At 41.2% G+C, this 14992-nt stretch overlaps 1 protein-coding gene across 1 annotated transcript in view; it reads left to right on the forward strand.

Annotated features, from left to right (window-relative positions):
- Positions 1 to 14992, forward strand: part of IQCA1 (IQ motif containing with AAA domain 1) — a 143926-nt gene that overhangs the window by 83517 nt on the left and 45417 nt on the right. The window contains exons 10-13 of the mRNA XM_055300336.1: positions 1391 to 1497; positions 1664 to 1762; positions 9296 to 9357; positions 13179 to 13261. Coding sequence (XP_055156311.1) covers positions 1391 to 1497; positions 1664 to 1762; positions 9296 to 9357; positions 13179 to 13261 — 351 coding nt within the window. The remainder of the gene's footprint in view (positions 1 to 1390; positions 1498 to 1663; positions 1763 to 9295; positions 9358 to 13178; positions 13262 to 14992) is intronic.

Here is a 14992-nt window from a genome sequence, read left to right on the forward strand (position 1 = left end):
GCCCATTGGCCAGCTTTGAGTTGTGCATCAGAATCTCCTTACTGTGCTGTCCATTTTTCCAGGATGTGCAGCTTTTCCTGGGTCACAGCACATCTTGTCCCTTCTTTCATCTCTGATCCATCTTGCTGAGCTCAGACCCTGGGATCAATTTGGCCCTCCCTTCTCATCTGTTTGCCAAGGCGTCTCTCCAGGAACCTTCTCCACTCTCCGTCTTCACGGTTGACACTCCTTGCTCTCCACAGCTCCCAGACATGTGTTGGTGACTGTGACTGTCCCTCCCTTCTCAGGCAGCTCAGGATTCATCCCTGGCCGGTCTCAGGATCCCCCTGCTGAGCCCATACGGGAGGCCATGGTTGAGAAAGCTCTGCCTATTCACGTGTTCACCTGCTCCCAGTGGCACCCTTCTTCCCAGGTGTTAGCCTCTGCCTCAGACAGGTGTTGAGGGTTGAGGAGCCGCTACCCGGCCCCCATGGCCCTCAGTTGCCTCCCCTAGTTGAAGGGCATCCCTATCCTAAGGATGAGCTCCCAGGGAAGTGGCCAAGCCGGGTGGTGGTTGCACGTTAAGTTCTGGCAAGTTTCCCGTCCCGTTGTGAACACAGATTCTGGGAAAAGTTCTCATTTCCCAGATGGACAAGTCTCATTTTGCACAGGACACCACCCCACGTCCCAGTGCCAGGATCCAGCTGATCTGTACCTTGGCACGCATTTGGAATTCCCCTCTGAGAAATGAACTTTAGTTCCGTTTATTCCAGCGACACAGAATTATCCTTATTTCCTCTAAGGTCACATTTCTCTAACCATTCTCCTAACTGCCAGGCCAAGGCAAAAAGGGAAATGGAAAACATGTAGGATTTCAAACACATCCAAAAAGTAATTCAAAAATATAGCTGTCAGGGGAACGTCAAGGGTACTTGTATGTTCAGTTCTGTCTTTTAACAAGGGGCTGGGGCTAATCACTGGTGGCTTCAGCCAACAGTAAAATCTTTCCTATTTTAGTGAATCGTTTGAATAATGAAAGTAATATAAAACATAATACAAAAATAGTCATCCCACATTTGTCTAATTATATAATCCCACAATTAATGTATTATTTTTTACATGGTTATAATCATTAGAAGAATACTACTCGTGTCATACTTTTTATTTTATGTTTTCACATTAGCAGTTTTATTCTTTATTTTTTAGGTTATTATGCAAGCACATTTTTCCCATTTGGGAAGTTGAGGGAACAGAACACATGAGTCCCATCACTCTGCCATCAATAAACTCTTGATTATTTTATCCAACCTTGTATTCCACGCAATGCTTTACATTGCAATAACTATTTTCGTTCGTCTTCATGTTGAAAAAAAAAATTCATTTTCTTTTTCTCAATCCTTCTGGACCACAGACATGTGGAAGAATAGAGACGAGTCGTGGAATTTCCCGCAGGACTATGACCCAGAACTGATCAAACAGGAGAAGCGAAAGGAACTAGAGTCGGAGATCAGAGTGCAGGTAACACCGCACTTAGATTTGCGCGAAGACAAGTCATCAGTGGCAGCCATTGGGCTTCTTCACGATTTCCCATCAATGATCGGCCTAGATTCTAAGCTATTTTTAAACTTCACAAACACAAGGCACACAAAGTCACTCATAAGTGGTGTGTTTTGTACTCTCCTAGGTGGATGAGCTAATGCGACAGGAGCTCAAAAACTTAAAACTGGCTGTGAACAGAGAAAAGGAGTATCCGGTCAAAGTGGGAAAGAAGAAAGGTAAAAAGGTGAGTAGCAAGCCAGCATGGGAGGGATGAGGTAGATGCAGATTTGAATCATGAGCAGGAATGCTGCCCAAGCCCCAGAGTTGAGTCCTGGGTGCTGCCTGGCACACTCAGATGGATTGGCCTTGTTCCACCATTTAGCCTTCAGGGACATGACCTCGTAAATGCAATACATTCACCAGTCTGAGAGTAAACTGCTCACTGCAGATTTGCATTACCCAAACCCCACATGAAGGATGAGGACAATGAGGGGAGCCAGTAATGTACCCAGAATGCCTCCTCTCTTGTCCTGTAGGTAGATCTGTAGAGGAGGCCAGTGGCAATAAGCAAGTTCTTTGTGAGTAGAGGAATCAGACAAATTGAATTTAGATTGCCACCAATCCATCTCAGGGTGTCTTGGGGTAGCCATGTAAATCCTGATGTTCAAAGTTCATTTACTAAAGCCCTGTGAGGTAATAGAAGATATATATAGGTCCCTGCCTCCGGTTCCTGGCACAGAGCTCCTGAAACCCTTGTAAATCCCTAAGTCATGAGAGTACTTGGAGCATATGTGTTCTAATGAGACAACTCTGGGTGGGCTCCCAGATGCCTCCTGTCTGGGGGCCGGTCACCAGGTAGACCAAGGCATGATTAAAAGCTTCGAATTTCCAACCCCACCCCCAACCCTCCAGAGAGGGGAGAAGGGCTGGGAAGGCAGCTAATAATTGATCGTGCCTGTGTGAGGAAGCCTCCATGAAATCCCAGTAATGTCAGGAGGGTGAACACTTGGATGTATCAAGAAGGTGGCACAGCCTGACTCCGCAGGAACAGAGGACCCTCCCAGACCTTATCCTAAGGTCTGGCCATCAGTTGTTACCCTTTATCACATCCTTTAATAAACTGGTAAGTGTGAAGTGTTTCCCTCAGTTCTGTGAACCACTGTAAGAAACAAATTAACTCAAAGAAATGGTTGTGGGAACCTAAGAGTTTTAACCAAATTTTTAACCAGGGACTTGTGTTTGGTGTCTGATGTGGGGGTAAGGGAGCAGTCATGTGGGACTGAGCCCCCAACCTATGGGATCCGATGCTATTTCTAAGTAGATAGTGTCAGAATTGAGTCAAATTGTAGGACTCTCAGCTGGTATTTCTTGGTGGGGGAACCCCCCACGCACACACATACCTGGTGACAGAAGTGTTGTGTATGTGGTATTCATGTGGGAGCAAAGGACACACACAGGAGGAAAGAACTGGTTTTTTCCTAACCTAGACCCCTACTTCCACTTTCATTCCAGAGCTAGCCCTGCCATTGGGGCCAGAATCATCCAGGAAGAGGCCAGACTTTCCTTCCCTGGCAGGGTCAGCAGGTGCATAAGGCAACCTTTGCCCCTTTGATGGTTTTCTCAAGGTCCCATGGCTGATCAAACCTTCTTGTGGTTCACATAATCTCTTAGAGTTTTTCACACATCCAGCTACATGAGTGTCTAGTTCAGCCAGTCCCTTTAGCATGGCGCCATCCTGATCTGTTTTGTATTGGCTTTACAGTTTACACTTTCACAGTTTAACTCTGACTTACCAGTTTGACACCTGAATGTCCTTCAAAGTCCTCATTGAGGACACATCACTGAAGCCTGATGAGGGTCGTCTGTAGGTTATTCTCTCACCAATAGGTCTTATCTGCATGAAAAAGTGATGTTTTGATGATTGAACATGGAATTCAAGCCAAACAAAATGGGAAATGCAGAGAGGAAGTAGCTGTACTTTCTCTGGCTGAAAATAGGCTTTTTCCTTTTACCCAACACGTATCATTGTCCAGGCCCAAGATAAGAATTGGCTTCCTCACCCTCCTGCATGACTGCCTCCTCCATTCCTTGTAGTCTGGTATCTGCCCTTTCCATGTCATGGTTCATCATATGTCACAGGGAGGGGTTGCTGTGAATTTTCCTCTTGGAATTAAGCTGGCTTAACATTCAATGGTGTGCTCAGGGTATCCCAATAAATTGATGGTAACTGTGTAACTATGGAGTGCCCCAAATTCCAATCCAATGACTTAGGTGTAAACTTTGGACACATATGTTGGATGTGGTTTTAATTTCAAAGCTGAAACAATTAACTATACCAAGTCTCATCCTCAGGAAGACCATTAGCATAAAGGAAATAGTCAACCCTGAACATAGAAAGAAGAAGAAAAGGGATTCAGAGGAATAGAATCAGGCAGTATTAATCTGTCAGCACCCAGATAAAATTACTTGATCAGAGACTATCCGCAACCTGAACCTTCCTTTCAAAATACAAACCTATTCTTATCACTACATGCTGAAACCCTTCAATGGCATCTTAATCCTCTAAGAATAGAGATGACAATCTTCAGCCAGGCTTTCTGTCCAACCTGGCCAATGTCCACTTCCCCAAGCTCTTCACCCACTCTCCCTTCTCACCTGTGCTTCAGCACCCTGAACTTCCTCTTTGTCCCTCAAACCCACTGCACTCCTTCCTACCACAGGGCCTTTGCACATGTTGTTCTCTTTCAAGAACTATCTTTGCTCCCATGCCCCCAGTCCCTAACCTAGCTAACTCCTATTAATCCCTTAAATCTCAGTCCAAGCCTTCTTTCCTCAGGAAAGCCTTCTGGGCCATCCATAGTAGGTCTGCTTTCTCTGCATACATATAGCACTGTATACTAGGTCTTCCAGGTGCTTTATCACAGTTTTAATGTTATATTTATTAGTGAGATCATTTTGTTGGTATCTGCCTTCCTGAATCTACTGAAGGACTATGACTACAGGAACTGTATTACTGTCTTTTTTGCTTGCTCACCATTGTAACTCTTTCTGGCACAAAACAAGTCCTCAGTACATATTATCAAATAAATTAGTCAAATTGAGATCCCATGCAGATTGATCCCTATAAGCTAAATATGTGCCTCAAGATGTCACAGTATAGCATCAATTGTCCAGCAGTTCACAGCATCCAGCCACCTCCTTTCTGAATCCATATTCACCAAGCAACGTTCTGATAAATTATTATAGTTTCCTGATGATTTTTCTATAAGATACGAGTCTACATGGTCTGTTTCTCTTGGCAATTGTATATCTGATTCTAAATTCACCAACTTAGATTATTCCACTTTCCACTTTCTCCTGTTATTTGTAGATCCAAAATTAGGCTTGGGGAACAGATTATCTTTATTAATTTTTTTCATTCAATAGCATTTATTGAGTACTATATGCCAGGTATATTTCAAGTCATTCAGAGTAGAGAAGAGAACAAGACAGACAAAGCATCTGTACTGGCAAGAGCAAGTTTCCAGATCTGCAAGATTGGATCACTCTGGATGTGCTGTCATCCTCATGATGACATCACTGGGTGAGGTCCTGCCTCTCAGAGGCACTCCTTTCCTGAGTTCTCCTCCTGTTGTAATCATGGAAGTTTTAAGAATATAGGAGTTCCTGGAGAAGCTAAGAAGCTCCTTGAGGGTAAAATCTTTGGCTATTTTTTGCATTTGCCAGAGAGCTAGCATATATAAATGGGAGAGGGAGGAATGCCTTATTTAAAAATAAATTGAAAATCTACTTTGAAAAGAAACAAATGAACATTCTACAACTGAAAATTGCAGAAGCAGAAATTAAGAACTCCTTGAACTGGTTAAACAACAGCATGGGCATAGCAGAAGACAGATTGAGCTTAAAGACCAGCCAATAGGAAATCTAAATGGAAGCGCTGAAAGAACAAGAATGTAAAGAACAGAACAGAGAATAAATAAATTTGAGACATAGTCAGTAGTTGTACTGTATGTGTAATTGGAATCCCCCCACCACCACCAAAAAAGCAGGAGAATGGGAAAGAAGCAGTATATGAAAAAGAAATGCCCATGAATTTTCCCAATCTGATGGAAGACATGAAGCCACAAATTCAGGAGCCTCAATGAGGTCAAAGAGGTCTGAGTAGAACAAACACAAAGAAAACTACATCTCAGCACATCATGGTCAAAATGCTGAAAAGTTGAAGATAAAAGGCAAAATCTTAATAGGTTTGTTTTTTTTTTCTTTTAAGACACATTTCCTTCAAGGAAACAAAAATAAGAATAAGAATGACTGCTGACTTTCTCAACAGGAACTATGGAGCCAGGAGGCAACAAATGGCATTTTAGAGATTGGAAAGAATTAACTGCCAACCTAGAACTCTGGACCCAGTGAAAACATCCTTCAAAAATGTAATGAAATAGAGATGTTCCTGGATAAACAAAATCTTAGAGAACTTATCAGCAGCAGATCCACAATATGAAAATACTAAAAGAATATTTTTCAGGCTAAAGGAAGCTGATCCCAAATGGAAACAATGAAGTGTAAGAAGGAATGATCAGCTTTTGAAAATATAAAACACTACTTTTAGAATATTCTGTTTTTTAAGGCAAGAATAATAACAAAGTCTTAGGTATTTATATAACATGTAGAAATAAAATATATGACAACAGCAACTGATAAGGTAGGTAGGGGTAAATGGACTTGTAAGGTTATTGTGCTGTTCAGGCACCATAAAGTGCTAGTTCAAGGTAAATTGTAATAAGTTAGTATTATATTTTGTAATTCTTTTTTTTTTTAATTTTTTTTATTTATTTATGATAGTCACAGAGAGAGAGAGAGAGAGGCAGAGACATAGGCAGAGGGAGAAGCAGGCTCCATGCACCGGGAGCCCGACGTGGGATTCAATCCAGGGTCTCCAGGATCGCGCCCTGGGCCAAAGGCAGGCGCCAAAACACTGTGCCACCCAGGGATCCCATATTTTGTAATTCTTTAAATGATACTAAAATGTATAACAAGAAGTAATAGTGAAGATAACATGGGAAAATAAAAAATACCTGATTGATTAGGAAGACTACAGGAAAGGAAAAGGAAAAGGAACAGATTACACAATTAAAAAACAAATATTGGAGGGATCCCTGGATGGCTCAACGGTTTAGCACCTGCCTTTGGCCCAGGGCATGATCCTGGAGAACCGGGATCAAGTCGCACACCGAGCTCCCTGCATGGAGCCTGCTTCTCTCTCTGCCTATGTCTCTGCCTCTCTCTCTCTCTCTCTCTGTGTGTGTGTGTGTGTGTGTGTGTGCATCTCTCATGAATAAATAAATAAATTTTTAAAAAAATAAAATAAATAAATAAAAATAAATATGAAGATGATAGAATTAAACTAAACTATTGGTAGAGGGATAGATACACAGATCAACAGAACAGAATGCACAACCAGAAGTGAGTCCACATGAATATTCCTGACTGATTTTTGACAAAGGTACAAAAATTTAAGGAAGAATAACCCTTACAATACATGATGCTGAAACAATTAGATAACCACAGACAGAAAAAAATGAACCTTTACCTAAGTCTCATACATTGTACAAAAATGAGCTCAAACTCAAATGCACTTGAATGGAAAATTTACAACTATAAAACTGTTACTAAAATATAGGAGAACATCCTTGGGATCTAAGGCTAGACAGAGTTCTTAGAATAAATAGCAAAAGCAGAATTCATAAAAGGCAAATTTAGACTTGATCAAAATTAGAAACTTTTCCTCCATGTAAGATTCTAAGGAGAACATGAGAAGACAAACTAAAGACTAGGAGAAAATATTTGCAAACCACATATCTGAGGAAGAGCTAGTACCTAGGGCATACAAAGAACTCTCACAACACAACAATTAAAATGCAATTGATTAGAAAATGGGCAAAATACACAAGGAGGTATGGCACTGGTGTGGCTGTAGAGAGGGCAAGAGAGCATGGGAAAAGATGCCATTAGCCATGAGGGAAATGCAAATTAAAATCACAATGAGAGGTCACCACACTCCCATTAGGATGGCATCACCAATTGCTGGAGAAGATGGGAAGAAACGAGATCACTCATACATTACTGGTGGGAATGTGAAATGGTATTGGCACTCTGAAAAGCAGTTTGGCACTTTCTTTGCAAACCAGATGTGCAAGTACTATACAACCAAGCAATTGCACTCATGGGCATTTATCCCAGAGAAACAAAGACACACACACACACACACACACACACACACACACCTTCATTCACAATACTTCAAAACTGAAAACAGCAATAAAAAAGAACAGCTATTGATATATAGAATGACCTGGCCAGATTTCCTGAGAATTATAACAAGTGAAAAGCAAAAAGATATGTACTCTGTGGTTTTGTTGACACAACATTCTCAAAAGGACAAAATTATGGAAATGGAGGAGAGATTCATAGTTTCTGGGGGTTAAAGATGAGGTGCTCATGAGAGGGAAGGGAGTGGGTCTGGAAAGGGCCCCCTGAGGGGTCCTGGTGGAAATGGAAATGTTCTGTATCTTGACTATTCCATTGTCAATACCAGTGTCTTGTTTGTGACTTTTGGTTCAGATAGTTCTGTAAGATGTTACTTTTGAGAGAAACCTGGTAGATGGTACTCAGGATCTCTGTATTATTTCTTATGATTGCGTGTGAACCTACCATAGTCTCAAAATAAAAAATTTAACGTGTAAACACCTGAAAATCATGAAGTACAGCTATGTGCAACCACATTAAGTGAATCTTAAGAACATGATATTGGCTGAAAGAAGCCATAGGGAGTTTATATTGTACAATTCCGTGGACCGCAACAAGCAGTCTGAATCCACAGTGAAGTCTACCCACAGTCTCTCTCTCATGCTCCTTTCCAGGGAAGGTGAGAAGACATTCTAGATGTTGATTCAGGCAGCGTTTATATGGTTATATGTAAAAAAATAAATGCAAAAGTCAGTCAGCCTGCACACGAGTATATTCACGGTGCATAAATTATACTGCAATAAAAATAATGAATGAATATGGACATGGACGTGGAGGAATGAAAGATGCTGGGATAGTAAGAAAGTGCCCGACGGTCAGTCTGCATGACAGGGGAGCTTGGGCAGAGGCCTGAGAAAGAATATGAGCCAGTAAAGGAAGGGAGCCAAGCTGGAAGACTTGCATCCACCATGGTGGTGAAATTTAACTTCATCCCATGGGCGATGGGCAGGTACCAATGGGTGATTTAAACAGAGTAGTGAAGCAACCAGCACTGTTTTGAACAATCATATTCCAAGCACTTCCCTCCGGCTATCCCAGTGATCAGAATGCAGAGCCCCCTGGGATGCAGATCTGGGGCCGAGGCTAACAGGGCACGAGATTGGATGTCAAAGACCAGCACAACTTGATAGCCTGGGCACGCGGTGCTCTCATCCTTTGTAGGTGAGAGCCCACAGGAAGAGCCAGAATGCTCAGAACCTGTTGGGAATCAGGCCTTGTGCAGGCTTCGCAGTGGTGACCTCATCATCTACCCACCCAGGGATGTGCCCACATAAGCAACCTGCAGTTTCCCAGGCCAAGCCTTCCGTCCAGGAAAATGTGGCAACCGCACGTCCAGTGTGCCACAGAGGATGTTCCCATCCCATTCCCTGCCACCACTAACAAAACCAGCTGTCCTCCCTAGTATCTAGAGCTAATTTGCTCACTTGTTTTTACTAAATTGTTGACTGTTTCCATTTTTTTCCAGAAAAAGAAAGGGAAGAAAGGCAAAAAAGGGAAAAGAGGGAAGAAGGACAAAGATCTAACAGCTGACAGGTGAGGTGTGCCCTAGTGCTGTTGTACTGCATGTGAAGGGCTTCCCAGAGCAGAGCACAGGTCACCACAGAAGTCCACGGCCCCAGCCTAGGAAAGGCACCCCTCTCTGCCCACCGCACCTCCTCCCCCTTTGAAGTGCTGGGGCCGCTCTGCAGTCCTGCATGAAATGTAGGGACACCTGGGGGACTCAGCAGTTGAGCATCTGCCTTTGGCTCAGGGCCTGATCCTGGTACCGGGATCGAGTCCCACATCGGGGCTAAGCAGGCTCCTGAGGGGAGCCTGCTTATCCCTCTGCCTATGCATCACTTCCTCTCTCTGTGTGTATCTCATGAATTAATAAATAAAATCTTAAAAAAAATGCAGCCTCCTAGCCTGCAGAGATGTACGGCAAAGGATGTACGCCATGGTCACCTCTGAGATTATGTGAATTTTTTAAGTTTTAAAATTCATGGGGATCCTTTTTTTTTTAAGATTTTATTTATTTATTTGAGAGAAGGAGAACACAAGCACAGGGAGAGATAGAGGGTGAGAGAGAATCTCAAGCAGACTTCCCACCCAGTGCAGAGCCTGACGCAGGGCTCGGTCCCACCCCGAGATCGTGACCTGAGCTGGAAACAAGAGTCGGACACTTAACCAACCAAGAGGCATCCCAAATTTCATGGGGTTCTTAAGAAATTGTTTAAGAAATAGCATCCTGATCCAACTTTTGAGGGAGTACTGACGCTCCCCGAAGGCAGAGACTGTTCCCGTTTCCTGCCCTGTCCCGGCCCGGCCCACTGAGGCACTTCACAGATGCTCGTTGAAGGGAAGGACAGAGTTTTGCCATGTCAAGGGATGTTTCCATTTCCTTGAGCTCTGCTGTCCGAGCTTTGATACTCATGAATCATTTTTAAATGCTCATTTTTTTATGCTGAAATGGCCCTTCAGTGCTTTAACACTGGAAATAAATAGAACCTGGGTTTTCAGATAATTTCAAGGAATGTAGTGGAATCTAAAAAAAAAAAAAAAAACAAAACAAAACAAAACAAACAAAACAGATGCAGGAAATAAGCTAGTGGCCACCAGCTGGGGCAGGGCTGGGGGACAGGTAGAAAAAGGGATCAAGAGGCACAAACTTCCAGTTATAAAATAATTAAGTCAATAGGATGTGATGTACAGCATAGGGAATATAGTCAATGATATTGTAATGACTTTGTATGGTGATAGATGGGGACTAGACTTATCGTGGGGATCATTCTGTAATGTATAAAAATACTGAATCACTAATAATCTAAAACTAATAGGATACTGTGTGTTGATTATACTTCAAATAAATAAATAAATAAATAAATAAATAAATAAATAAATAAATAAATATCAAACAAAATACAATCCCTAAGAAAATGTCAGAAATCATTCTGAAGGTAATACTTTTTCTCCCATGGGTTTTATTAACGGGTATCACATATTGCTCCCCTGTTTGGGAGTGTTTTCTAGTCATCCCCTGCCTACCAGGGATACATTCCCAAACTACTTGAGAGTGGATCCATGAGAAAGGAAGCCAGCTTAGAAGCATCCAGAAGGAGAGAGGAGGCCAGAGCACACCAGAGCTAGTGCACATGCCTGGAGCCTGACAGGTAGCCCCTGGAAAGATAGCCAGAGGGTGTGTGGGCTTTGGCTCTGTAGAGAAAAGGCTCGCACAGGGTACCCATAGAGGCAGGTTTCCTCACTTGAGTCTCCATCATCTGGGGACAGGTTCAACATCAAGATGCTATAGCTGACTGATGCCTAAGAGGGGCCTAATCAGCATCCTGAGAGTCAGGTGCCTATTCCTAGGGCACCAATCCCTCCAAGTGCCAGCACTAATGCCTCCTGGGGACCCAGGGAGCTCCCTTCCCTAGACAGGGGTCCAACCTATGAATGCACACAGTGCCACAGGACACAGCTGTTTTTTAGTAGCTTTTGAAACCCACCTTTCTCCTTTGCTCTTACATTAGCCCCAAAACCAAGTACATCTTTCAGGCGAAGAAGATTATGCTAAGTGCCTCATCCAGACACAAACCAGAGCTAAAATCAAATCAACCAATATGACCTGACCACTAAATTAAAGTTTTTCATTCACATTCTCATGCATATAAAGATGAGTTTACCAAATAAAATGCAGCTTTAACAATACAGATCACACGTATGTAGCTCATGAACAATATCCATTAGACATTGAATATGTTCTTACACTTGCTTCTGTATAATTGAACTACCGTAAATGGGCCAAAAGCGGTTCTCTAGTGAAATAAAGAGAGACCAGGACTGTTTTATTCATTCTTATGCCCAAAAGTATAGAAATAACTGGCTGTCTCCTTCCTAGAAGACTTTTCAATTTTGGAGACCCTACGTCTCTGGACTAAGGCCAATCCCACCAAAACACTCTAAGACAACTTCCATTTTTCTCATCTAGTTAATATCAACCTGAAGCCAGTACTTTTATCATATTTCAGGTAGTTTTAAAGTTGAAAATGTTTTATTCCATAACAGAAGTTTATTTCACTGGAAAGATCCAAATACAGGCTTGTGTTCCAACCTTCTTCATGTATTTTGTTTTGATTGTTTTAGAGAATCTTCTTCAATTTTATGTTAACATTTTATGCATATATTCTGTTTATTATTAAATCAATATTCTAGTTTTTAAAAAAAAAGGACAGTTGGTACTTTCTTGATACTGGTCAGATACTATTATCCCAAATCCCATTACAATTAAAACCTTCTTAATTCAACACAGAATTTTAAATGTTATTTTAATTTAAATACTATTTTAAATATATTTGAAAGAATGAAATTCTGGTCAATTGAAGAATGGGGTCATTGAATTAATATTTATCCCAATGGTGTTTGGCTTAAATATAACTGATATTCTTGCTCACATTAACCTGGATCATAGAACAAAGAACTAGTGAAATATAGTTAATATATTTACAATCCTTCATTCTAAAGAAAGACTCGGGTAGAACTAAAGCATAAGGCCCCTAAAAATGAAAAGGGAATAGGCAAAACATCTCAAAGGATTAAACTCAATGTTTGAGCTTGACCTATCTAAATTCCTACAAACCAAGCCCCAGTTAATTTCACTGGGAGTAAAAAAAAAAAAAAAAAAAAAATTCACTGGGAGTTTCAATCATTAAGTGGGATACTGTCTTGATTTTTTCCTTCAATTAGTATAAATTACCAGTGTGCTGGCTATATGCCCAAGGCCCTCTTAGGGAAGTGGTTTTGACATCTGTAAACACTAAGGAAAAGTATAACATCCTCCAAAAAAAAAAAAATCATCACACTCACTGTGTTAAACATTTGTCTTTCGGAGTAGAATTAGTTCCCCTGTAAGCCTTTGTTCTTTATAGATATTTCTCCTAAACTATTATGCTATTGGGTTAAAAAGGAAACATCAATTTCACAAAGGATTAATGATCTACTATGGGTTGCAGATGCTAACTGAATGTATAATTGTGGGCCCATTGCGCTACTATTATTGGGCAATTTCTAATTCATATCTGTGCCATCACAAGGACTAATGAAAGGGCACACTGGAGGAGCGATAGCTGGTCTCAGATGCCCACAGATATAATTCTTATTAATGGGAAACGTCAGAAGTACACACGGATGAGCAAAAGTATTGTTTTTAAAGCCTAATGTGTCCCCCAAATTGGAGGAACTCTTCCAAAAATCAACTTATTTGCATAGATACAAATGTGCTTAGAAATAGATCTGGTGAAAGTTCTCTGTGTATGTGATTAACAGAAATGCTGATTTTATTGTCTGCTCATGGAATAGCTGGTCTGCTTTATCACCAGGACCATTGAGTCTCTGTATAAGGAACTGGTGGAAGAAGGGCTGCTGATCCAGGCTCTGAAAGTTAACCTCTCTGATTACATCGGTAAGATACACCAAGAATAACGCATGTATGTACCACATATGTCGCCCCTTGGGTTGCGAGGTCCCGACAGCTGGAAATAGGTTTCCTTTCGTTTCTGTCCAAACCAAAACCTGGCCCCCGTGGTGGCTTGTGGTTGATTTTGGTTGGCCCGAATTGATTTTAATTCATTCCGTGCTGTGAACGCATAGGTCCAGCTCGCTCCCAGCTCTCTTTGAGCCTACTAGCAAAGTTCCTTGAGGCGTTCTGGCTGGCATAAGCCAAACTGAGGAAAGGAATTATTCACACTTTCAGATTTAAACAAAATGCCCCAGGGAACAGCACCTGGCATTTGCACAACACACAGTTCTTAGAGGAGGAATTCCTACCAGAAAGGGCCACCACAGAAGTAGCTGAAAGGAAGGAGGGGGGACATTTGCTATCAGCATCCCCAACTAATGTTTTCTCTTAATTAAAAAAAAAAAAACATAATGACCTGCAAGCACACTTAAAACTTAAAATTCTTAGTGATCATAAATAAATAAATAAAAATATATATAAATAAATAAATAAATAAATAAATAAATAAATAAATAAATAAAATAGATAAAAATTTCTTCCTAATCCCAGCACCCTGAGGCAGGTATAATGTTCCCTTTCCTTCATATATGAACCAGAACATTCTCCCACATAACCACAAAAGAATAACCACACTCAGACAACTTGACATTATTACGATGCTATTACTTAATACCTAGGAAGTGATCTACTCCCCCAATTGTCCTAATATTGTCCTTTATAAATGTTTGTCTTTCTGAATCCAAAATCCAATCAAGGACCGTGGCTGTGGTGCTCCTATCTGGTTAGTTGCCTTTCCTGCCTTTGATCTAGAACAACCTCCAACCCAACATCCTTCACATTCACACCATTGATGGACGGTGTCAGAGTCCGAGCTGTTTCACAGACTGTCCTTCCACAGACGTGGTTTGGTGGTTTCCTCGTGACTGGATTTGGGTTAAACATTTCTGAGAGGCAGACTCCACAGGTGATATTATGTCCTCAATGTTTCACGCTGGGAGCATATGTGTCCCATCACTGGGGACATTAAGTTCCATCACTGGCCGAAGATCTGTTCCCCAGATTTCTCCACTGTCAAGCTTCACTTTAACCTTTGTAGTTAATGAATAACCTGGGGGGAGGGGGGGATTCTTCAAAGCTCTGGAAAATCTGTTCCCAACTGGCTTAAAGTTTTTATCATCCATTGATGATTTTTGCCTGCTTTGATTACTGCTAGGGGGGGTTATAAAATGTGGGTCTTCTATTTTTTTTCATCCTTACTATGTTTGGTAGGTGCCATTCTTCTAGAAAGATATGTCCTTCCCACCCTCTTTTTAAATTGTTGTGGCATCCATGTAGAAACATGGAATCTCTTTTATTGTATTATATTGTACATTGACTTAATTTTAGCCTGTAGGAACGAAAAGGTTGACATTTCCCTCTGATCAAAAAAATGATTACTTTAATCCCTTTGAAATAAAGCCACATTTCCTTCTTGAGGGTCTGGAGGATCATTCATTTTTTCTAATAGTAAAATAATTTTGCCACAACATATACTGGGTTATATATTGGATTTCTATTTCTTTTATGTGTTTCTTATTCAACTACTAAAGGGTTTTCTCCTGGATTCCCTTGATTTTGTTCTGTTAATTCTTTTCATGTGAAAAAATGGCATTTTTCACAGAACCCTGACCCTTT

The sequence above is a fragment of the Nyctereutes procyonoides genome, unplaced genomic scaffold, assembly GCF_905146905.1.
Source record: "Nyctereutes procyonoides isolate TBG_1078 unplaced genomic scaffold, NYPRO_anot_genome, whole genome shotgun sequence".
In the NCBI taxonomy this organism is placed as follows: Eukaryota; Metazoa; Chordata; class Mammalia; order Carnivora; family Canidae; genus Nyctereutes; species Nyctereutes procyonoides.